Here is a 26,027-nt window from a genome sequence, read left to right on the forward strand (position 1 = left end):
CGACAGGTGCGGGGGGTGGAGGCTGCCGGGAGCAGCCGGGACACGCTCCCGCGGGGGGGGGGGGGGGGGGGGGGGGGGGGGGGGGGGGAGGAGGGGGAGCCTCGCGGCCCCAGGAGTGACCGGGAAGAGAGAGAGAGAAAGAGAAAAGAGAGACAGAGACAGAGATAAACACAGCGATGGAGGCAGAGAGAGACAGAGATGGAGAGAGAGATTGAGAGACAGAGAGAAAGAGATTGACAAAGATGGATAGTCAGAGACATGCATACACAGAGATAGAGAGAGACAGAGAAAGAGACATGGACAGAGAGACACAGAGAAAGAGACAAAAGAGATAGACATACATGCTGGGAGACAGAAATACAGAGAAATAGAGACAGAAAGATACAGAGATGGATAGACAAATATGGAGAGAGAGTGACGGACACAGAGACACAGAGGGACACGAAGAGCAAGATAGATAGAGAAAGGCAGAGATGGATAGTCAGAGATATGGAGAGAAAGAGACAGAGACATATACACATAGAGACACAGAGATAGAAAAAGACATGCAGAGAGACACAGAGAAAGACTGAGACATGCAGAGAGACAGATACAGAGAAATAGAGACAGACACAGAGAGAGACAGAAAAAGACAAGAGATGGATAGGCAGATATGGAGAGTGACAGAGATAGAAACACACACAGAGACAGAGGCAGACAGAGAGGGACATGGAGAGAGAGATACATAGAGAAAGCCAGAGATGGAAAGACAGAAATATGGAGAGAAGGACAGACACAGAGAGACAGAAAGAGACATGGAGAGAGAGAGAGAAAGACAGAGACAACACAGAGACAGAGACAGTCACAGAGGCACCGAGCCGTGCCATGGAAGCTCGATTCTAGATAAGAAACGGGGGACAGCTCACTTAGGAGAGCCCAGCCTGCTTCCCTGGACAGAGTCCGACTGCCAGGAGAAGCCAAATGCCCCCTCGGCTCTCCCAATGCCCCCACTCCAAAGTCACATTTCCACAAATTCCGGGAAAGCTTCCCTGCCCACCCCGCCAGCCCGGGCAAGAAGCATCTTCTAGACCCCGGGCTGGGCTGGTCCTGGGGCCCTCTGTCCCTGCCGGGGGTTGCCGGCATCTCAGAATCAGGCGAGAGGAGAATACATCACATGGCAGTATTCCAGAACTTTGGGTTCCCAGGATCCTGAGCTGCGGGGATGCTCAGCCAGGTTCCAGCCCTCTCCTTACCGTCCCTGGCCAAGTCATCGGCCGCTGCCTGAGGAGCCCGGGCTGGGGAAGCCCCCCGGCTCTCGCTGCCCGGTGCTAAGTCTCTCTAACTCGCCAGCCTGGTCCCTGGATGACAGACGCCCAGACTGCCCCGGCCTGCCCCAATGACAAGAGGGACGGTCATTAAGCGGTTCGCCAGCTCTCCCGACCTGCCAGGGCTCGTGTTCGGCTGGCGCCGCTTTCACAGGCTCGGGATCGCCTGTGTCCAGGGGCCGAGGGCTTTCTGTTGCGGTGGGCCCTGCATGGAGGGCCTTAAGGCGGCTTCAGCAGGGAGGATTGGGCAGCGACCAGCTGGGAGATAAAGTCTTTGGGTCCATTCTGAGCTAAGCTGGGGAGACCCGATTAAAAGTGTGTCAGAAAGCCCCTGCCCGCAGAGAGCTGACGCTCTAGCTGGGGAGATCACGTACAGGCTTCCAGCTAGATGAGGTAAAAGGCTCCAGGGGTGGGGCCCACGGGAGGCGGAAGTGGGGGAAATGGTGCGGGAAGGCTGGAACCCTGGCAAGATGGAGCCCAGCTCGATGCCTTCGGCGAGATCAGCATTGTAGTTGGTAGTTGCCACCGTAAATTGAGAGCAGGGTTGTCTTTTACCTCTTTATGTACCCCAGCACTCAGCTCAGTGCCTGGCACACAGTAGGTGCTTAAAAAATGTCTATCGACTGACTGTTTACATGGCACATCCCCAAAGAAGAAAAGAATCTTAAGATCGGGATATATTTGGCAGGCTCTTTGCTTGGGGCTTTGCAAATAAATATTTTGAATTGAATTTGAATTGTGAATACTGTAGTTCAGTGAAGAGATCATTCCTTGGAGGACTCAAGGTCTTCTCCTGACCCTGTCACTAAGCAGTAATGTGACCACAGACCTCAGTTTACTCCTCTGTAAAGTGTTAAGTGTCTGAGGTTGGATTTGAACTCAGGTCCTCCTGACTTCAGGGATGTGCTCTATCCATTGTGCCATCTAGCTGCCCCGGAAGTGTAAGAAACTTAACTTGAACTCAAAACTTTCTGATTCTAGGTCCAGTCGGCTCTTTGGGAAATGGCCACTTGACTTTTAAGCCAGTGCAACTCAAATCAATTCATGCTGTTCCCAAGGCAGCATCTCAGCCCGGCCTCAGGGTGGGACAGGCTAGGAGAGTGTTTTCTGGGGAAACACCCTGGACAACCAAGCCCAGGGAATGGTGTGACAGAAGAAGACATGGGGCATTTACCAAAGGGGAAATTGAGGCAGTGAATCAGCCACCAGCGAACAAGCACCTACTAAGTGCCAGACACTGTGTTCCTCCCTGGGGATGCTGAATAAAGCAAAAACAGTCCCTGCCCCCCGGAGTTTATATTTTAATGGGAAACACCCTGCCAACTGCTGTATTCATGTGAGATATATACTGGGCAGATGAATTGGTCATTGGTTGGGCTCTGCCGGGCTCAGAGCAGATGTAAATAGCGATCATTTCTCAGTTTTGGCCAGAAACCCAGACTGGGTTTTTTGGGACTAGGTAAAAGAGGCCATTCTTTGCCTCATTTCTTACCTAGCCTTCATCATTAAATGGGTGTTGCCTCAGTCAAACCGAGACCTGCTGAAGACCAGAGCCTAAAAGAGCCGAGGTCTCCCACTGCATCCGGGGCCATCTCCAGTCGTCCCGATCTATCTCTGGCCACTGGACCCAGATGGTTCCGGAAGGGAAAGTGAGGCAGGTGCCCTTGCCCAGCCGTCCATCATCTGAATTGAACTCACTTACATGCCATGATTCTCTCTGACAATGAAGGACAAAGAGCAATAACAATAATGAACAGATGAATGGGAGGCTCAGAGGAGAAGGCATTGAGACTTGGGGGTGGGCATGGAATATATAATATATAGCTATAAATAATTAGCTAGTATTTATAAAGTGTGCAAAGCACTTTATGTTCCTTAATCTCATGGTGCATCTTCGTGAGTTCAAATCCAGCCTCAGACACTTACTAGCTGTGGGACTTCAGGCAAGTCACTTAATTCTGTTGATCTCAGTTTCCTCATCTGTAAAATGAGCTGGAGAAGGAAATGGTGAACCACGCCATATCTTTGTCAAGAAAACACCCAATGGGATCACGGAGTATTGGACGTGACTGGAAAATGACTCAACAACAACCACAAAAATCTTATTCTTTATAATCTGCGAGTTGGAGACTGTATCTCTGTTTTACAAAAAAGTGAAGAGGTTCAATGACTCTTCAACCGCTTCAGTCTCTTGCCAAGAAAACACCAAATGGGATCACAGAGAGTTGGACGTGACTGAAAAATGATTTAATGACAGCTACAAAAATTTCATTCCATCTTCACAACCTGTGAGTCAGAAGTTGTATCCCTGTTTAATAAATAATCAAAGGGGTTCAATGACTCTCTCAAGATGGCACAGCTAGTAAAGGTCGGACGCAGGATTTGAATTCAAGTGTCTTGGTCAGCTCTCATTCTGTTCATTATACCGAGGAAAACAAAGGAAAGCAAAGACATACACGCTTAAAAAATCGGCTTCTGCTCTGGCAGAGCTTATAATTGACCAAGGCAATGGTTTTCAAAGTGTGATCTAGGGGCTCAAAGTGAAAACTGTTTATTGGTCTGTTAAAATGCACTTCCCTCTTCCAACCACCGATCTCTGAGACGTTGGATTTTCTTCCCGCGCTTCAGCCAAAACAACAGATTCCGAGAGACTTGAATGCAGAAGCACACAGGCGAATGCAGCTGTGTTTTATTAAGGCCGACATCAAAGAGATTTCCAAAAATAGGCAGAATAACAAAGGCCCTAATTTTTTAAATCGGCCAACAAGTATTTAAATTTCTTTGTGCCGTCAGCACTTAGCAGAGTCCTAGGCAAAAATAGCGGAAAATTAGTTATTTTTCATTTTAAAATGTTATTTATGCTACTGAGTAATGGATTGATTATTTTTTAAAAGATACATTAAGGAACATTTAAAAATGTATAACTTTCATTTTCTAATATAGCAGGTATGGATAGATACGATTCATGTAAAGAAAAACTTTTTGGAGTCTTTATTCATTTTTTAAGGATATAAAGGGGTTGCTGAGACCAAAAAAAAATTGAGTTCCTCTGTACTGGGAAGTTAGGAAGATCCAGTCACTTTGGTCCGAATGCAAAGTCCAGCTGAATGTTGTTTTCTCTCGTAGGTCCCAGAAAATAGTGAGAGCTCTGCCCAGAGGAGCCCCCAGGGCAGCCAGCCTGACCCAGCATCCCCTAGTCCCAGCGCTGCTGTCGAGAACATTCCGAATGAGAAGGAAGGGATGGCCAGCCCGGAGCCAATGCTGATGAGCAGCATAAATGGGGAGAACCCACAAGGCAAGGGCACCGCGGAGACCACTCCCAGGAAGCCGCAGCCCCTCAAGAGGGCGAGGAAGACCAGTGATGTTCTGCTGATGGTGGCCAAGATCAATTCAGAATTCCCCAAGCCAGAGCAGAGATCTCCCCGGACTGACTCTCCGACCCCTAAGCCTTCTTCCTCCATTCCAGACCACGAGGGCCACGTGAACTCCCCAGCAGATCAACAGAAAGGGCAACATTCAGGGGATGCTTGTGGTCCACAGGAAGCTACCCAGGATTCCGCTGAGAAGGTGGAGAAATCAGGGACAGTGGGCAGCCCGGGCTCCACAAGCGTGCCTGCCAAGAAGAGTGAAAAGCCTCAGATCAAAGTTGGCAAAGTTGGTGTCCTGGTGACCAAGGGGCTAAAAGGAGGGGAACCCCAGAGTAAAGAGGTCCTGGGGACCAAGCCCCAAGCCAAAGGGGGGAGCAGGGAGGCGAGGCTGCGGTGAAAGCAGCAAAGGAGGACAGAGCCCAAATGCCCCAAGTAGAAGAGGCCCAACCCCCCACAAATAGAGAGTCAGGGGATCAGCCCCAAAGCAAGCCAGGAAAGGCAGATCTCCCTAAGGACACAGCGGGGACAGGGAAGGCGGTCCAAAGCAAAGTGGGGAAGGGAGACAGAGCCCACATGCAGATGAAAAAGTGGGGTGAATCCCTGAACAAATGGAGAAAGAGGAGTGGGTCCCAGAGTCAGGTGGGCAAGGACAATGAATCTCACAGCCAGGTGAAGGGGAATGAGCCCCAGAGTCAGGGGGGAGAGGAAAGGAAACCCCAAAGTCAGACAGGGAAGGAATATGGATCTCAGAGTCAGGTGGGGCAGAGGGATGAGAAGGGGACTTGTGTCCAAAGCAAAGAGGGAAAGGAAGATGACGCCTCCCAAAGGCAAAAGAGTGGGAATGAAGCTCTCAAAGAAGGAAAGGAGGTTCATGAACCTCCGACCACAGAGAAAGAGGAAGGTGCACCTGAAAACAAGGAGGAGACCAAAGAAACCCCAGTGAAGACAAAGGAGGACAAGGAAGAGGATGGAGAGAGAGATCAAACTGTCGTTCCAAATGAGGTGAGGATGCTGCCCTCCTTGGCATGGGGGAAAGGTGCAGATTCTAGGGTGGGAGGAGAAAGGGGAGAGGAAGCCACTGCCACTGGGGAGGGAAGAGGAGCTGCTTTCTATGGAAGGGATGGTGAGCTGGCAAGGATTCTTGAGTTGGGTAGGTTTTGAGGTCTTGGATACAGTCCTTTTTAGAGGAAGAAGAGGAGGAGGAGGAAAAGTAGGAGAAGGAAGAGGAGGAACAAGGGGAGGGAGAGGAAAAAGGGGAGGAGGAGAAGGAGAAAGGTTGGTCTGAAGAATGGGAAAACTCTTAACTGATAGTCTGAGAGCATTTCCTAGGCATGCAGGCTCTTGCTTTCTCTTTCCATTCTGAGAGTAAAAATGTAGAGTAGTCCCCAGGCCATAGGACTTTAGGGGACTTCTTGGGGTGGTCCGGCACTGATGTCTGACCCATTACTTTTGGACTTCAGAGTCTATGAGGGCATTTAGAGTGCGCTCGCTGCTAAGGAGTACCAACCCACAAATTTAAAATGTCAGGGGTGGTAAATTAGACTTTGATGCACCAGTGTCTAAGGCATTGGAATTGGAGTTAGGAAGATTAGCTGTGTGACTTTGGGCAAGTTATTTAATCTTTGCTTCAGTTTCTTCATCTTTAAAATAAAAGAATTGATCCCAATGGCCTCTGAGGCCTCTTCCAGTTCTGGGATCTCCTATGGTCTTATTCCCATGGGCACTCTGTCCACCACAGAAGACCCACACCCATCCCTTTCTCATATGGTGTGCATCTTGTTCTTGCCTCCCTACAGATTTTCCAGGGAGGGGCTGTGTGAATAGTACAAGGTGTGGTGGACACCTATAAAAGCACTCTGGTATCATCCTTTTCCTTCACAATCTGATAAGCCCATCTGCTTTTCTGAGCATGTCTCTGGCAGCTTTCACAATGTGCCTGATAGGAAAGTTATCATTGCCAGTGGACCACAGCCAACTTATATTGGTGAGATTATGTCAACATGGCATGTCAGATAGCAGTCAGATCAGGAAAAGCCAGGTTCGAGTCTTACCTCTGAAACACACTGGCTGTGTGGACCTCAGCAAGTCACTTATCAGGATCTCACAAGTTCTCTAAGACTTCAAGTTAGAAAACTGATCAGCATAGGAAGAAGGAATCTCTAAATCAGTGGTTCTCAAAGTATGGTCTAAAGAATCCTGGGGATCTCTGAAATCCTTTTAGAGGATCTACAAATTCAAAAATAGTTTTTCTTTCCAATATGGTAAATGTCTATAACTATAACCCAGATAAACAAAAACGCTTTGGAGAGATCCTCAATAATTTTTAATAGGATAAAGATACTGAAAACAAAAGTTTGAGAACCACTGCAAATCATAGGTCCAGGCCAAAAATTCCCATGAAAATAAGAACCACAACATCTGAGAAATCAGTGAGCTGCTTCTGAGTTACTAACAGATCAGCACTTGCTCCAAAGCTTAGAATATTGGAGATTATTTACTGTGATGATTTTAAAATCTATTTTTCTTGCTTTCATCTTTCTACTGACCTCCAGTCTCCCATCTCTGACTCCTCTCAGGAATCTCGAACTGTATGTCAAGTAGACACTTAGAAGTCATTATGTCCAAAACAAAATTCTATTCCTCCCCCTGCCCCTTAACTCTCCTCACCTTCTGCCCTCCTTATTACTCTTGAGGGTACCACCATTCTCCTAGTTCCCCAGAGTCACAACAAGTATCAGCCTGGATTCTTCTCTCTCTCTCTCTCATCCCTAAGATCCAATATGGTGACAAGATCTGTTGATTCACCTTTGCAGCATTTCTTAACATTTTCACCTTTGTAGCATCTTTCCTCTATTTTATCTTTGTAGCATTTTCCTTCTATTTCACTTTTGTAATATCTCTTGTCTATTTCACCCTTGTAACATCTCTTTTATTTCATCTTTGTAACATCTCTCATCTATTTCATTTTTGTACCGTCTCTTGCCTATTTCACCCCTGTAGCATCTCTCCTCTATTTCATCTTCGTAGCATCTTTCCTCTATTTCACCCTTGTAGCATCTCTTCTATTTCATCTTTGTGATATCTCTTGTCTATTTCACTCTTGTAGTATCTCTCTTCTATTTCATCTTTGTAACATCTGTTGTGTATTTCACCCAAGTACCATCTCTCCTCTATTTCACCCTTGTAGCATTTCTCCTCTATGTTATCTTTGTACCATCTCTCCTCTATTTCACCTTTGTATCACTTTTGTAACATCTCTCATCTATGTCATCTTTGTAACATCTCTTGTCTATTTCACTCTTGTAGTATCTTTCCTTTATTTCATCTTTGTAACATCTCTCCTCTATTGCACTCTTGTAGCATCTCTCCTCTATTTCACCTTTGTAACATCTCTTGTCTATTTCACACTTGTAGCATCTTTCCTCTATTTCACCTTTGTAACATCTCTCCTCTATTGCACTCTTGTAGCATCTCTCCTCTATTTCACCTTTGTAACATCTCTTGTCTATTTCCCTCTTGTAGCATCTTTCCTCTATTTCACCTTTGTAACATCTCTCCTCTATTTCACCTTTGTATCATTCTTGTAACATCTCTCTTCTATTTCATCTTTGTATCGTTCTTGTAACATCTCTCTTCTATTTCACCTTTGTAACATCTCTTGTCTATTTTATCTTTGTAGCATCTTTCTTCTATTTCACCTTTTAGCATCTCATCAATTTCAACTGTATCACATTTCTTCATCCCCCTCCTCTCTGAGACTGCTTGTATTTTGACCCATTCAAATGCATCCACTCTAGGAAGCTCTCTCTGACGCACGCGCGCACATGTGTGTGTCTGTGTACCAGAGGAGGGCATACTTAGATGTAGGTGACAGTGGAGATACTTTTTAGCTGTGGGATCCTGGGTAAGTCACTTAACCTCTGTTTGCCCCAGTTTCTTCCTCTGTAAAGGGGGAATCATACATAATAGCAGCTACTTCCCAGGATTGTTGTGAGATGGTATGTGTAAAGTGCTTAGCTCAGTGCTTGGCACATAGTGAGTGTTGTAGACATGTTAGCTATTATAATCCTTTGATTTGCTCACTTGCTAAATTTATTTCATTATTTCACTCTTTGTGCTCAGGAACTGGAGGACAGATGGTATGAAGCTGAGAAAGTCTGGCTGGTTCAGAAGGAAGGATTCACACTGGGTAACTTGTGGGCTTGAGCCCCTGGGGATCACCTTACCCATAGGTCTGTGACTTACTACCAGCGAGACCTTGGGCAAATGACCTCTCCCTTCTGAGCCTCAGTCTCCACAACTATCAGATAAGGGATTTAGAATAAATGATCTCTAATGTCTTAAACAGTCTAGCCTTTTTTATTCTAAGAGTCCTTCCAGCTCTGACATCCACTGCTCTAAGGTCTTTCTCAGCTCTGACATTCTTTGTTCTAAGATGCTTTCCATCTCTGACATTCCTTATTTTAAGGCCCCTTCTGGCTCTGCTTTTTCACGTCCTGAGTCCCCTCACAGATCTGGATTCCATGCATATTCTTTCATTCAATCTGATGTGACTAGGCCTAGAAATGAGCATCATCTACCTCTTCCCCAGTCATGCCCTTTGTCCCCTACTCCATTACCACCCTCAGACCTCCCCTGTCTCTCTGTGTGTACAATACTATGACCCAGTCTTTTTTTTCTGGGGTATCTCCTCTTAGCAACGGTGCTGAAACCAGATGTGGGGACCCCAGAGTTGGCTGCAGGAAGAGTGAGACTTTGCATTGATTCAGACAAATCCATCACTGAAGTGGATGAGGAGAACATTCATCGCGTAAGTCCCCCCAACTCCACATAAGGACCCCTCTAATTGTGAGGAGGTGCTTCCCTTCAGAAACACCAATCTCCCTGGGACACTTTTTACTTGGCCCCGCCATTTTATTCTGTCTGCTCCTTAGACTAGATTTTCCTCCACTGTGTAAAAAGCCTTCTCTCTTGGAAGGTTCAATGACCTAGGGAAGGATCACAGTGTCACAGACTCTGAGATAGAAAAAATGGCACAGGTCATCTGCTCTGACATGACCTTTATCCAAAAAGTGAGCTTTTTGCCTTGTAGAACACGTGACTCTGAGCTGTGGTGCAGGCAAAAAAATATAAAGAGGTCCTAGAAAGATCTAGAAACTTTCTTGAATTCGAGATACATGCCAGAGTATTCAGATATTTCTAAGATTTAAGATTTAACTCTGATTCTGCAGAGTCGTATCATTGATGGAAGCTGTTTTCTCTTGGATAATATTCAATGAATCATAGACTTAGAGCTTCAAGTGACCCCAGAGGTCATTAAGTACAACCCCCTCATTTTATAGAGGGAAAATTGAGGCCCAGAGGGTTTTTTTTCAGTAAGTTGTTTTGGGATACATAGCTAATAAAGTCCTGACCCCAAGTCCGGGCCCTATTTCCTTAGTGCTATAAAGGATATACTTCATTTAAGATTTAACTGAACAAAATGCAGGGAATATGTATTAAGCACCCACTAGCTAGTTCTGAGGAGGGGCTGGGGAAAAACATCATTCAGAGAAGCCAGAGTCCCTGCCCTCAAGGAGATTACAGTGTAGTAAAAGAGCTAAGATAAACCCAGAGAGCTATAAGGCATCACATTACAGGGTAAGTCCATTGAGAGGCCACAAAAAGTCTTAATGCAACATCTGAGGGAGGTCTGGCTCATGTGGAGGGAGGGATGTGAACCTTCAGGGGGAGAAAGGGCTGCTGCTCATTGGCAGTTTGTGGAAGGCCGGGGATGGTTGAATGTGACTGAAACTGTGGTTAAGCATGACAGTTTGAAAGGGGAAGAAGCATGAACTTGACCCCAAAGGACTGAATGAGGTTCCTGGGCAGAAGTGATGGAGACAGATTTCCCCTAGATTTATGATAGTGCTCCCTAACAATAAGAATTATTCCAAAGAGGAACGAATAGATTATCTCCATAGGTAATGAATTCCCCATCCCTGGAACTCTGCAAGCAGGGGCTGGATGACTATTTGTCCTAGATGTTGTTCTAGTAGGAGATCTTTGTTCTGGTAGGTCTTGGATTAGACTATTTAGGTGACCTTACTTTGATGCTTTTTTTCCATAGCTTGTGAGATGAGAGGTAAGAATAGTTCAGACATTTCTCTTAGTGTATCCCTGGTGCCTAGGCTTGAACATTATAGATCTTAAAATATAAATGATATAGAATTATGTGTTATATGTAATTATAATTAATTAATAAATAGCTAATATTCATGTAGCATTAACTATACACCTGGCATTGTACAATTACTATGTCACTTGATATCATATGATACTATATCCTATTATGCACACATATATACATACTATTGTTGATACTCTATCAACAACTCTGGGAGATAGGTGATAATATTATTTTACAGATGGAAACTGAGGTAAGCAGGATTAAGTGACTTGTCCGGAGTCACACCGCTAGGAAGTGTCTGAGGCAGAATTTCACATTTGGCGTGCTGTGCCCCGGGATGAGGGCCGGATGGGAAGGCAGCTGTTTAATCTCTCTCTGAGGATTCAGAGGGCACTTGGTGCCGTCTTGTGGGCCTTCAGCATCACGTCCATCATTGGGGGCTCTGTGGGAGGATTGTTACAGAGTTAGGGCTTCTACAGTTCCACCAAGGCCAGATGGAGCAGAATCCACTCATGGGAGGAGTCCCTGGGGAGTGCAGTCTCCACGGGCTTTCCTTTGTGTCTCAGATTCTGTGATTTGCATTTGGGCCCTTGGTCTGTTGGCCATGGGCCTAGCACCCATTTCTAGTGCTCAGGGTGTATCTCGCAGCACCCGGGAGGACGGAGTCTGGGCAACTAACTGTGGGACCCTTCCTAGGCCAATCCCCCAGAGCTGGATCTGGCTGAGAACCTGGCCTCCCTCCAGAGCCTCAACGAGTCCAGCGTCCTGAACACGCTTCAGCACCGATATCGGGCCCAGCTCCTGCACACCTACACGGGCCCAGACCTGATCGTCCTCCAGCCCCCAGGAGCCCCGGCTCCTGTATCTTGGAAGGTAAGGTACCAGTGGGGCTTCAAGCGGGAGGGACAGGGGGAGAATGGGGGTTACTGGGGAGGGCAGGTTTTCATGGACCTCTGGTGATATGTGTTCACTCACTGAATTGAATATAAGCATCTTGAGGGCCGGGGCAATTTCCTTTAATCCTCATCCCCTAACACAGAGCCGTAATAGGTACTCAACAAATGTATATTGAATTAGATTTTATATATATGTGTGTGTGTGTGTGTGTGTGTGTGTGTGTGTGTGTGTATTATATATATGTGTGTATATATATATATATATATATATAAATAAAGAATTAAAAATAAATAAATTAATTCATCTAATTTAATCAACTCACTAACCACCCATTCAGTGCTTTCTATAATAACAATAATAATGTGAACAGCTCTTATTTCTTATATTAGCGCAGGAAGGCTTGCAAGGGGATTCCATACTAGATACTGAATTGTGTGCGACTTTTGTGGGGGCTGTTTCCTTATTCAGCCTCAACTTCTTCATTTGTGAGGTGACAGGGTTGGACTCCACCTCTGAGCTCCTTCCAGTCCAAACTCTCTGACACTAAGTGCTCTCTGTGTGATTTTGGGCATGTCACTTTAATTCCCTCAGTTTCCTTATCTGTAAAATGAGGAGATTGGATTCCATGGCTTCTGAGGTCCTTTTCAGCTCTGAGTGCAGGGTCCTGTGAATTCATAGAGAACTTTAAGGTCAGGGAGATCCCAGGGCAATGGGACATTTCATTGAAGACCTGGTGACTAATCCCTCTGCAAGGGAAGCTGGAAGTGGCTGTAGCTAGAAGTCCTATTAAATCTGTCCCCAATGACTTGCATCTGTATGATAAAAGGCAGCAGTTCTCAAGGTGTAGTCACCAAGATCCTTTCAGGATCTCCTGAAAGGATCCATCCAGTCAGAACCATTCATGATGATGTTAAGATGTTTTAATTTCTTTTTTTTATATAATAGCTTTTTATTTTCAAAATACATGCAAAGATAGTTTTTAACATTCACCCTGCCAAAACCTTGTGTTCCAAATTTTCTTCTTCCCTTTCCTCCATCTTCCTCATCCTAATAGACCGCGAAGTTAAACATGTGCAGATCTTCTAAATCTATTTCTATATTTGTCAAACTGCACAAGCAAAATCAGATCAAAGAGGGAAAAAATGAGAAAAAAACAAGCAAACAAAAACAACAAAAAAGGTGAAAATGCTGTGTTGTGCTCCACACTCAGTTCCCACAGTCCTTTCTCTGGTGTAGATGGCTCTCTCCATCACAAAACCATTAGAATTGGTCCGAATCATTGTTGAAAAGAGTCACATTCATTAGAATTGATCATTGTATAATTTTGTTGTTGCTATGTACAATGATCTCCTGGTTCTGCTTATTTCACTCAGCATGAGTTCCTGTAAGTCTCTTCAGCCTTTCTAAAATCAGCTTGTTCATCATTTCTTACAGAACAATAATATTCCATAACATTCATATCCCATAACTTATACAGCCATTCTCCAGCTGTTGGGCATCCATTCAACTTCCAGTTTCTTGCCACTATAAACATTTTGACACATACAAGTCCCTTTCCCTTCTTTAGTATCTCTTTGGGGTATAAGCCCAGTAGAAACACTGCTGGATCAAAGGGTAAGCACAGTTTGATAACCTTTTGAGCACAGTTCCAGATTGCCCTTCAGAATGGCTGGATGTATTCACAATTCCACCAACAATGTATCAATGTCCCAATTTCCCCACATCCCCTCCAACATTTGTCATTATCTTTTCCTGTCATCTAAGCCAATCTGAGAGGTGTGTAGTGGTGATGTTTTAATTTCTAATATGGTTAATATTGAAAGCTCTATTCCTAATAAAGAAAAGTACCTTAGAATTGCACATACTTAACATATATTAGATTACTTGCAATCTAGGGAAAGGGCTAAGGGTAAGGGAAGGAAAAATTTGGAACACAAGGCGAATGTTGAAAATTATCTGCATATGTATTGAAAAAAACGTCAATTAAAAAAAGTTCTTTGAGGAGCCCTCAGTAATTTTTAAGAGTAAGGAAGTGGCTCTGAGACCAAATAGTTTCAGAAAGTCTCTTTGGATGGGGCGACCACTGGACTGGGAGTCAGGATTCCCGGAGAAGGGGAGACGGCTGCCCTCAGGTATTTGGAAGACCGTTAAGGGGAGTTAGCTGAGTTCTGCTTGGGCCCTTGAGGGCAAAGTTTGAAGAACTTTCTAACCATTAGGGTTCACTTCCAATTTGTCCACATGAGAGGTGTGCAAGAAAACTATAGATGGCTACTTGTCAGCGCTATATAGTCTCTGAGACCACATCAGCTCTGAAATTCTGTAATAGTCTGACCAGAGTTCAGGTCTCAGCTTTGCCGCAGCTCTATTGTGCGATCCAATGAGATTCTATTTGTAAAGTGCTTAACCTATCACTGGGCACGTAGCACGTGGCAGATAACTGCGTGAGGCTCCCTTTGGCCAAGCTGCTCAATCTCTCGATGCCTTGGCTAATAACGACACTCCCTATTTGAAAGATGGGGAAGCAGAAGCTTTCTGGCCACTGTAGACGCCTCATCTTACATGCCTGCTTTTTCTACAGCAGAGACGCCATTGGGATTTGGCTTCTAGCAGCTGATAACAAGCTATGTCTCACCACGTTCCATGGGAATAGTTCTTAGGATTAGAGATTTTAAAGCTTAAAGGCATCCTGTAGGTGACTTCATCCTACATCTCATTTTATAGATGAGGAAACTGAGGCACAGACTGGTTAATTTTTTCAAGTAATAAAGTTGGGACTATATCTCAGAGCAACCCCTAATTGCAAAAACGATGCTCTTCTATAAGATCATAGATTTTATTTGAATTCAATTCAATAAACATTTATTTGCCAGTCCCATAGTAGGAGCTGAGAATATTTTGTAATACAAATAATACAATATGAAGCAAATGTAATACAAAGTGCTACCACCTTCCATGTGTATGGCTCTTAGGATTAGAGATTTTAAAGCTTAAAGATATCTATAGGTGACTTCATCCTACATCTCATTTTACAGATGAGGAAACTGAGGCACAGAGGGGTCAATTTTCTCAAGTGATAAGTCATAAAGTTGGGATTGTATCTCAGGGCAACCGCTAACTCCAAAAATTATGTTCTTCCATAGGATCATGGATTTTAATTGAATTTAATTCAATAAACAGTTACTAAACGCCAACTATATACCAAATAACTAGTAGGAGCTACAAATGTATTGTAATACAAATAATACAACACAAAGCAAATGTCATACAAAATGTTTCCACCTTAAATGTATATAGCTCTTGCATATGTTTTGTAAATAAAAAGCTTTAATTGGTAAAAAAAATAGCAAAGGAACAAGAAAAAAATGTGTATAGCTCTTAGGATCAGAGATTTTAAAGCTATCCTATAGCTTTAGTCACATCCTGTAAGTGACTTAATCCTACATCTCATTTTACAGATGAGGAAATTGAGGCACAGAGTGGTTAATTTTCTCAAGTGATAAGTCATAAAGTTGGGATTGTATTTCAGGGCAACCACTCACTCCAAAAACTATGTTCTTCCATAGGATCCTAGGTTTTAATTGAATTCTATTCAATGAACATTTATTAAACACCAACTATATGCCAATCACATAGTAGGAGCTGAGAATTTTTGTAATACAACTAATACAATATAAAGCAAATGTCATACATGGTGCTGAGGCTACTTGTAATATAAATAAAAATGACAGTCCCTGCCCTCAGAAAGTTTCTAATCTATGGCGGAGACAAACAAGTTGGAGGAGGAGGAGGAGACCCCGGAAGAATCTGGCCCAGGAACATCAGGTTTCCAGAAGGATGGAAAATAGAGTAGGAAGGAATCTTTAGTCCTTCTTTTTCGTATTATAGAAGGGGAAACTGAGGCCCAAGGAGGCTAGAGCTGTCCAACACCATAAGGATAATGAGATTTTAAAAGGCTCCATGTGTATGAGGGGGGGTCTGTGATGAGTGTGCATCGTCTCCCACTGTTTACCCCTAGAGATGTCCCTGGACCCCTTTCCTCTCCTTTGCCAGGGGGAATGTTGATACATGGGGGGGTGGGGGGGGGCTTCTTCTCTTTTCCACCAACTCCCACCACTGATGTCCCTTCCCTCCCCGGCCAGAGTTTCAGGTTTGCTTTCTGTGACCACCAGGTGGTAGCATAGACTCGCGGTTAGCTCCAAGACTTGGGGACCAGGTGGGGAGAATGGTAGGAGGTGGCAGAGGGTCCGTGCTCCCAGTGTCGGGGGGAAGCCCTTGTGTTTGGAACCTCTGGGAATGAAATGGGACCTGAGGGACGGGGCAGACTATATGAGGTGTCAATCTTCCAGGGAAGGCGGGGCCATCCTGGCAGGCAATGGAACCAGTGCCCAAGCCCTGGGAGAGAGGGTGGTGGGTACGGCCTTCTTGGCTCTTCTTCTGGGAGGAAGGAGAAGCAGGGGCCTGGGCCCCCTGGAGCTCCCACCTGGCGGTTTGACCTCTCGGGGATTTGTGTTGCTGCTTTGGCAGGTGGTAGAGCATCCCGTTATCCCGCCTCTCAAGGGAAACTTTACACCCCTTGCACCGGAAGCTTGGGAAGGGGCTGGAGTCCTGGACCTGCACCCGGGAGGCACCTTGGGAGCCATTTAGAGCAACCCCTCCTTTAACAGATTGATAAACTGAGACCCAGAGGGATGTAGCAGCCTGCCTAAGGTCATATAAATACCAAGTGGGATTCCAGTTCTGGTCCTGACCGGATAGAACCTGGATGAAATACTCACTTGGTGCTGGGAATTCAAATAAAGGACAGAGAGGCGCACTGGGAATACCCACTCAGAAGTGGGAGGGGCCACACGGCCGAGGGCGGGACTGCAGGGCTCCGGCGGCAGAGTGGGTGGCAAGGCCGGCCCCCCAGCAGACTCTGCTGGCACATGCCCAGTCTCTGTCTGCTTCCCTGTCCCCATCACACCAAGGATCCTCCCTGGGCACCCAGGTGCCAGCTGGCCCTCGTTCCTGCCTGACACCGCGGCAGAGGAGACGCCCTTTTACGTGCGCCCCACCCCCTGCAAGGGCCTCGTGGGCTCTTCTGTAGCTTTAAGCGGATCAATCGGCCAATCAATAATCATTTATTAGCTCCCACTGTGTGCCAGGCCCTGTGCTAAACGCCGGGCTGGAAAAAGAGGCAAAGGCGAGTCCGTGCTCTCCAGAAGGTTACGTTCTGATAGGGTCGGGACATTTAAGAGCCGTAGGAAAGGAAAACCCAGGTTCCGGGTCCTGGTGGCCACGAATAGCTCCCGGGCCGTCCTGGGACATCCTGAATGAGGCCGTGGGGGCAGTGGGAGCCGACCTCTCCTTCACAGGAACCCCCTGGGCCCCAGAGGAGCTGGGGAGCCATGGTCTTCCAGGCTGCTCCAGCGGCAGGGAGGGAAACCGGGGAGACTGCGGTCCCGCGGGACCGCTCCTCACCTCCCGGAATCTCCCCGCAGGCGCCCAAAGGAAGGAGGGACGGCCTGGCGCCCCACGTCTGCTCCCTGGCCCAGAAGGCCTACTGGGCCATGCTGAGCCGGCGCCAGGACCAGGCCATCGTGCCCCTGGGCAGGAGCGGCTCCGGCAAAAGCACCTGCTGTGAGAGGGCGCTGGAGTTCCTGGTGGGCAGCGCCGGCAGCGGCAACGGCCGGGTCTCAGGTAGAGTCGGGGGTCTGGGGCTGGCCCGTGTGCCTGTGGGCCGGGGTGGGGGGGCATGGATGGGGGAGTGTATCTGGGCACCTGCAACATGTGTGTACACACAGAAAGCCGTGTCCCTGTGTGTGCGCACGGGGTGCATGTATGGCTGGGAGCATATGCGTGCACACACAACACAACATACATGTACGTACATGGCAGACAAAGGCACACGCTTACACATACATGTATGTTCACACATTATACGCACACGTGTATAGCACACATGTGTATGTCTCTAGAGAAAGCCGTGTCCCTGTGTGTGGACATGGGGGGGTACACATATGGTTGGGAGCACACACGAGGCACACATAACATAACATACATGCACATACAGCAAAGGCTCCTGTTTACATGCACATGTATGTTCACACATTATGCACAGAGAAGGCCGTGCCCTCTGCTGGCAACGCTGGCTTTTGTTCCCGCTGTCAGCTTCCTCGGGCCTTTTCCTCCCCGGCCTTTGCCCAGCGCCCGGTACCAAGGAGGAGGCCAATAAATGCCTTTTGAGGATCTGACTGACCTCACACACGCCGCCTCTTTGATCGCCGCGGCCGTTGTGGAGCTGGGGGGAGAGACAGCGGGGGCTTCTGGGCATAAAACCTGGTCCTGTCTAAGGTCGTGGGAGCAGAACGTGGTGTGACGGGACAAGTGGGTGGGAAAAACTCCAGCTTCATTTTCACTGGCTTTTAATGGAAACGGAGCCTCTCTTTTAACTATTTAAAAGCCTCGTTCTGAGATGGAGCCGGGGCTTGTTTGCCAAAATGTCAGGAGGGCTCAGGATGCAGAAAGTGCTGCAGAATTCCCGGAGTGGAGGCGGCAGCCGGGCTGGTTCTGAGGGAAGCCGGGGCTCCGAAAGGTGCCACGTAGGCCGGGCAGCGGGACGCTGGGCCGTGAGAATGGGGAGGTGGGAGGGAGGACGTGGGGGGCATCTGGAGCCTGAGGAGCAGGGGCTCGGAACGGACAGTCCTTCCTCTGCCACGGAGGGAGAGCACTGAGAGATTTTCTGTTTGCAGTGGAGAAGATCCGGGCCACATTCACCATCCTCAGGGCCTTTGGCTCAGTGCTGACCACTCACAGCTGCAGCTCCACCCGCTTCTCCATGGTCATGTCCCTTGATTTCAACGCTACTGGGAGAGTCACTGCGGCACACCTACAGGTGAGGGCCCCGCCTTGTGGGCACAGGCTGGGCTGGGGTGTGAGCCCTGAAGGGGAGCTCCTGGTCCTGGCCCGGGGATGCTTCCTGGGCACCCAGGAGCCAGCTGGCCCAGTCTCTGTCTGCTTCCTTGTCCCCATCACACCAAGGACCCTCTCTGGGCACCCCAGATGCCAGCTGGCCCTCGTTCCTGCCTGACACCCTGCTCCTATCTCCATCATCCCAGGGACCCTTCCTGGGCACCCAGGAGCCAGCTGGCCCAGTCTCCGCCACCCCGTCCCCATCCCCATCACTGTCCCTGGCTGGGCCCGGGAGCCGTCAGCTCCTGCCTGAGTCTCGCTCAGTGACCCAATTTATCTCTTTCAGGAGCAAATGCTCAGACCTGTCTGTGCTTCTGAATTTTGCGGAGATTAAATATTCATGAGTAAATATATAATTCAGCAGTTCATTAGTGGAATCTTAAAAGTGAAAGCTGAAATTAAGAGAGTCGTTGCCTCGGCCTCTGTGGCAATCTGCGTTTGGGGAACGCGCGGCCTGTTGGTTCCATGTCCCCCGTCCCCCGTGTCCCCTCTAGAACTGTTCTGTGTGGAACAGAGCAGGGGGTGAGATCCCAAGAAAGGCTGGAGGAAGGAGCTTCAGGTGTGGCCGAGGTCACGGCTGAAGCCTCTGGGGACGCCCTGCACGGCTGGAGTTGGGGATCGTCCGCATAGTCCCTGCAAAGGAGCCTTTCTTGCTTCCCCTCCCCCCTTTCCTTCTCCCTTCCAGGGGCCTGAAATGCTGATTCAAACGAGTCCTTTGGGCTGAGACACTGAAGGCTCCTGATAAAGAGGGGGCAGAAGTCAGCCACAAGGCCCGTGTTATCTGCTAACGTGCTGACGTGGACTTGTTTCTTGGCTTACCTGCCTTCGGAAGGAAGGGGAGCAGAAGGGGGGGTGGCTGCAGGACACAGAGCTCCGGGGTCTGTGAGGAGGTGGGAGGGCGCGTCTGAGCGAGATCCCGGAGGAGGCTCTGGCTGGACTTGTAGTGGGGCCAAAAGGTGGGACCCCCAGAGGCCTGGCGGGCCCTGATCTCTGCGAGGACATGGAAATAACAAAGGGGAATGAATGAAAAATGAATGGATGAGTGAAGGAATGATTTGTCTACTGATGGATGGATGAAGGAATGATGACGGCCTACTACTGTATGGCAAGGTGTCCTTCAGCTAGTGGGGAGGCGCGCGTATTCATCTGCCGGTTACCCCAGTGGCAAGAAGAGTGGGCCGAGGCGGGGACGTCTTTCTTGTTCTCTGCCTGGGCCTCGGGTTTGCATGAGTTTAGGTGGCTGAGCCCTGGTCTGGGCCACACTTCCTAGCTTCTCAGTCTCTCACTACCTTGGACCACTCATCCATCCATCTATCCGTCTATCCATACATCCCTGCCTCCTCCCTCTCTCCTTCCCTCCCTCCATCCATCCATCCCTTCATCCATCCATCTCTACATCCATTCACCCATTCATCCCTCCATCCATCCATCCATCCATCCATTCCATCCATCCATTCCATCCATCCATTCACCCATTCATCCCTCCATCCATCCATCCCTTCATCCATCTATCCATCTATCCATCCATCCCTTACTCCCTCCATCCCTCCACCCATCCATCTCTACATCCATTCATTCATTCATCCCTCCATCCCTCCATCGCTCTATCCCTCCATCCATCCATTCACCCATCCACCCATCCATTCATCCCTACATCCATCCATCCATTCCATCCATCCATCTCTACATCCATTCATTCATTCATCCCTCCATCCCTCCATCCCTCTATCCCTCCATCCATCCATACCTCCATTCACCCATCCACCCATCCATCCATCCCTATATCCATTCATCCCTTCCTCCCTCCATCCTTCCCTCCATCCGTCTCTACATCCATTCAACCATTCATCCCTCCCTCCATTCCCTCCATCCATCCATCTCTACATCCATTCACCCATTCATCCCTCCCTCCCTCCTTCCCTCCATCCCTCCATCCCTCCATCCATCCATCTCTACATCCATTCTCCCTTCCTCCCTTCATCCCTCCATCCATCCATCTCTACATCCATTCAACCATTCATCCCTCCCTCCCTCCCTCCCTCCATCCCTCCATCCCTCCATCCCTCTATCTTTCCATCCATCCATCCATCCATCCATCCATCTATCCATCCATTCCTTCCTCCATTCCTCCACCCATCCATCTCTACATCTATTCACCTATTCCTCCCTCCCTCCCTCCCTCCATTTTCCCTTCACACAATATGTGCCATCACTATTTGGGAAGTCACGGGAATGATGCAGAGTCGTTTCCTCTGTGTCTAACTCTCTCCTCTCTCTCCCATCTGTCTCCCTAGACCATGCTCATGGAGCGGATTCGAGTGGCACAGCAGCCGGAAGGAGAGGGAAACTTTGCCGTTTTCTCCCAGATGTTGGCTGGGCTGGACCTTGATACCAGGTAAGCTCCCACGGTGCGGAGTCCCGGGGCAGGAGACAACGTGGCGTAGGGATCCTGTCCCTACTTTCTTTGATTCTATGTGTTGATTGGACTGTCACATGAGCTGGGTAACTGAAGACGTTGGGCCCGGAGAAGAGCGTACTTGGGTGGGCAGTTGGTCATGAGGCATCGGGACCGTTTGTTAGGTCTGTTGTGGAGGGAATTTCTTGTCTGGTATGGAGGGGGCTTGCTGATGTCCGAGGTTTGATGCCCATTTCAGATGTGGAAACTGATTTTCCCAAGATGACATAGGTAACAAATAATAATACCCAAATGGGGCTCGATGACTCAGGTCTCTCCCCAAACCAGTGCTCCTCTCTGTACCCCAGAGCAAGCTCAGAATCTGATGGAAATTAGTCACCTGGCACTTCCTGGAGAAGAGGGAATTTGAGACAGGTTTTGAAAGAAGGTGAGGGAGATGGATTTGCCCCGTGGAATGGGCCAAAGAAAGGGAGAAATGAAGAACCAACCAACCTTTTTTTCTATCAGGAAGATCTCCTTCCAGCTCTAGCATGCTGTGTCTCTCCCACGGAGTTTCTTTGGGCCTCTATATTCTCATCTGTGAAATGGGGATCAGCTCCCTTCCCCACCTCTCTCCCAAGGCTGTTGTGAAGATGTAATATGATTGTACATGGAATCATTGCTTAGCACGGTGCCTGGCACATAGTAGGACCTTCATAAATGCTTGTTGACTTGGCTCTTTCAACCCAAGAGAATATTGCCTCAGTCCCTTCCTCTGCCTCCTTCCTCTTCTGCATCTCCCGGGCCCCAGAGCTCACAGTCTCTGCAGCTTCATCCCCACAGCCCGTGAGCTGACTTGGTGGGGCCCGTGGTGGAGAAACAGAGTCAGAGAAGGCCCCCTCCCCTTTCCCCGTCCCCAACCTCCCCGGGCTTGTGGCTCTTATGCAACGGTTACCAATGAGCTCTTCAGCTCCTTCTGCAAACTGACAGTCAGCATCTCAGAAACCTCATGTCTATGGGAAGGAGGCTCCCCCTCCATCGTGTCTATGGGAAGGAGGCTCCCCCTCCATCGTGTCTATGAGAAAGAGGCTCAGCCTCCATTATGTCAGTGGGAAGGAGGCTCAGCCTCCATCATGTCTATGAGAAGGAGGCTCAGCCTCCATCATGTTTGTGGGAAGGAGGCTCCCCCTCCGTCATGTCTATGGGAAGGAGGCTCAGCCTCCATTATATCAGTGGGAAGGAGGCTCAGCCTCCATCATGTCTATGAGAAGGAGGCTCAGCCTCCATTATGTCTGTGGGAAGGAAGCTCCTCTTCCATCATTTCTGTGGGAAGGAGGCTCCCTCTCCATCATTTCTGTGGGAAGGAGGCTCCCCCTCCATCATTTCTGTGGGAAGGAGGCTCCTCTGGGAGCCAGTGCGCAGCCCCAGGTGCCTTCCTCCAGCTTGGAGCTGGAGCTCCTCCCGCCCCGGGCTTTCCACAGCAGAAAAGGCTCTTCTGCTCGGATCTGAATCCACTGGAGAGCACTGGTCCTTTCCTCCCTTTTCCTGAGCTGGCTCTAATAGTTTGCTGTGATGGCGATGGCCGCTTTTGGAACGATTCGCTCTTCTGGGCCCGACCTCTTGTGCCGGGCTCCCTTTTGTGGTCGCGGGAGGCCCGTTCTGATGGCTGCCTCCGTCCGATGGATGGACAGATGGGGAGCCCGAGCTGGAGAGAGGCAGACGGGGCCGGGACGAGAGATTTCCCTGAGAAGGGGATCCTTGCCAATGTGTCCTGGCTCCCGGGGGAGCGGGTGGGACCCCTTGGTCCCCTTGGTGAAAGGCTGAGAGGCCGAGCAGGGGCTGGGGAGCCGCTCTGCCTTTTGGTGTGGCCAGGCAGACCCGAGGAAGCCTTTCTGGGAACCGGCGCCCGAGAACGGGTGATGGCCAAGGGGTCGCTCAGGCCGAATCTGACCCCAGCCGTGATCTCCAGCCTGAGAAAGTCACTTAGCTCTACACGTGCCGGGGGGAGAACTTGAGAACTCTCTCAGCTTCTCCTTGTAAACGTGGCACTTAGCCTGGCCCAGGGTGGAGCTTGCTGCCGGCCTGGCCCGTTTAGCCCTCAGTTTCCTTTTTCTGCCAAATTGTTGGGTCCCTAAAGTCTGTCCCAGCTCTGATTTTATGACCCAGTAATCCTGGCAGGCTCCCGGGTGACTTTCGAGGCCCTGGCACTGTGAGCTTTGGCTGCCTGCCTGACCTATTTAGCCCTCAGTTTCCTTTTTCTGCAAAATGTAAAAAAAAACAGTTGGATCCCTAAAATCTGTCCCGGCTCTGATTTTGACTGGCAGGCTCCTTGATGACTTTCGAGGCCCTGGGAGCTTCTGAGTGTTTGAGGGAGAGAGATGGCAGAGTACCTCTGGAGAACATCATTATTTCCAGTCTTTGTCACTGTGCATTTCTCTTTGGGATATTTCACCAGATTTCCTCAGGATTTTTTTTTCAGGGTTTTTTGGGAATCCGTGTCAGTTATTGGTGAGGGAATCTCCCTCTTCTTCTGGAGCAGAAACAACACAGCTCACACTTCTGGGCCTGGGGCTCATTATTCCCATTTTATGGGTGAGCAAGTTAAGGCTCAGGGAGAAATCATAGGTCCAGAACTAGAAACCATCTCATTTTGTTGTATAGAGGAGGGACATAAGACCAGGGAGGCTAAGTGACCATTAGGAGGTAGGATTTAACTTTAGGTTCCCAAGCTCCGAGAGCCAGGGCTTTTAAAGAAAGGAGCTCTGGGCCATTTGGCCCCGACTTACGGGGCTCGCTTTATAGCCTGCGGACCCCAAGGCCAGCCCTTTCTCTCACATTAAGTCTCCTTTTTAAGGGCTGAAGGCGTGGGACGGTGCCTTAGCAGCAGCCACGAGAACTCCTGGGGAGGCTGGAGCCCACTAAGAGCCGGGGATAATGGTAGCCGGGGCAAGGACGGGGTTTGCCGGGGGAGCCCCGAGGGTGAGCAGCGTCTCGGCTTCCGCTCGGAGACTCCCCTCCCGGGAGGGCCGTGGGGCTGGATTTCCAAACGTTCTCTCCCTTCGCCCATTTCTTCATCCGTTATAAGGGACTCTGTCCTCTCATGGGTCTGGGTGCATCATTTCCCATCTCTCCCCCTGTAGTTTTCTGTCTAGTTACTGGTTTCCTGAAGTTTAGAACACAGGATACATCCCATCTCACCAACGGTACCCTCCCATTTCATCCCATCCCAGCAGCTAGCTAGGGATACCCATTTTCCAGAGGAGGAAACTGAGTCTGTGAGAAGCACAAGACTCGGGATGCCTGTGGTCCTGTTTGAAGCTGGGATTTGAACTCAGGCCCCCTTACTGGGCCCTCCTGTGCCGGGCGGACATCCCCTTTGAGTGGGCGTGTGCTTCATCCATGGCCAAAAGCCAGGAATCAAGTAGGGGAGGGTCCAGGCGTTTCTCTCTCCCAAATGGTTACGTAGGGAAAGGAGGTCTTTGTGCCTGAAGGGAGGCAGGGAAGCGCAGTGGAAAGGGCCTTGGTTTTGCCATTTCCCACCTGTGGAATCAGCCCGAGTCACAGAACCACTGGAGCCTCAGTTTCCGTATCTGTAACATGGGAATAATAGCCCTTGTACCACGTCCCCCACAAGACTGTGCAGCCATGAAACAATAGAAGTGGGAGCTCTCGTGATTTCCAGCAGTTACTGAGGATGGATGGGAACAAAGCCCAGCCCCGACAATGAGCGTCTCCAAGGTGGCTCCCGGGGCTCCTCCTGGGTCCAGAGGTTCATCTAAACAACATTCAGGGCTGCTGGGCAGGATGGAGGGAGCAGAGACCCTAAGGGAGGATAAAGGCCTCCTTTTGAGACCCTCAATCTCAAGGGAAGGACTCCGACCCTGGGGACACAGCACCTGGCGGGGAGGACCAGCTCTGCTGTGGACGGGCTGCGGGATGTCCTAGAACCCCTTCTCCCTCTCGGTTTGGGTTTCTGGGAGGTGATCACTAAGGAGATTCCCACTGGAAACACGGTACTCTGAGATATATGCAGAGGTGGACTTCAAGCCCCTCTTTTTATAAATGGGGAAACTGAGGCCCAGGGGATCACACAGCTAGTAAGTGACCAAAGTGGGATATGATTTCAGTTCTTCTGACTTCTTGTCCAGATCTCTAGCTGCAGACCATGCTGCCTCACAGCGTTCTCTTCCCAGCTTTGACATCCCATTATTAGACCCCTCCCACCTCTGACATTCCCTTTTCTAAGACCCTTCCCAGCTCTGGTGTTCCTTGTTATAAGCTCCCTCTGAGTTCTGACATCCCCTGTTCTAAGCTCCCTCTGAGCTCTGACATCCCCTGTTCTAAGCTCCCTCCCAGCTCTGACATCCCCTGGTCTAAGGTCCCTCCCAGCCCTGACACCCCCTGTTCTAAGGCCCCTCCCAGCCCTGACACCCCCTGTTCTAAGGCCCCTCCCAGCCTTGACATCCCTTGTTCCAAGCCCTCTCAGTTCTAGGGCACACTGTCTGGGACTCTGGGCCCTCGCTGGGGAGGCGTCCCGTCGTTTGCTGAGGTGTGTTTCCCGCATGTCAGTCTAGCTCCCTGAGCTCAGGGCCTGGCTCGGGTACCCAGAAGCATCCGTCTCCCTTGCTGGGCATGTTTGCTTTGGCCCCTGGCCCCACTGTCCAGCATCGGTGAGTGCTGACCCTGCCGGAGTCTAGCACCAAGGATAGAGATGTCCCGGGCACTCGAGGCCAGCCAGGGCTGAAAAATTGCTGCCCCTTCCTGGGTGCCTTTGTCCCCGGAGCATTTGTGGCGGGCAGACTGGCAGCCTCTGGGCGGCCGCCAGCTCCGGCAGGGAGGGCGAAGGCTGTGGGGATGCTGAGGGAGGCCTGAATCTGGCGTGGCTGGGACAGCCGGCATGGCGCAGGGCAGGCCTGAAGAGGGAGCTGAGCCTCCACGAAAGA

The 26,027-nt window shown here is 49.2% G+C and overlaps 1 protein-coding gene across 1 annotated transcript in view; it reads left to right on the top strand.

Moving 5' to 3' along the window:
• The window catches only part of MYO18B (myosin XVIIIB), a 335,406-nt gene that overhangs the window by 17,639 nt on the left and 291,740 nt on the right, over positions 1–26,027 (top strand). Inside the window, 8 exon segments of the mRNA XM_051973021.1 lie at positions 4,431–5,043; positions 5,046–5,674; positions 8,795–8,861; positions 9,370–9,482; positions 11,538–11,714; positions 17,219–17,417; positions 18,470–18,612; positions 20,984–21,084. Coding sequence (XP_051828981.1) covers positions 4,431–5,043; positions 5,046–5,674; positions 8,795–8,861; positions 9,370–9,482; positions 11,538–11,714; positions 17,219–17,417; positions 18,470–18,612; positions 20,984–21,084 — 2,042 coding nt within the window.

The sequence above is a fragment of the Antechinus flavipes genome, chromosome 1, assembly GCF_016432865.1.
Source record: "Antechinus flavipes isolate AdamAnt ecotype Samford, QLD, Australia chromosome 1, AdamAnt_v2, whole genome shotgun sequence".
NCBI lineage: Eukaryota > Metazoa > Chordata > Mammalia > Dasyuromorphia > Dasyuridae > Antechinus > Antechinus flavipes.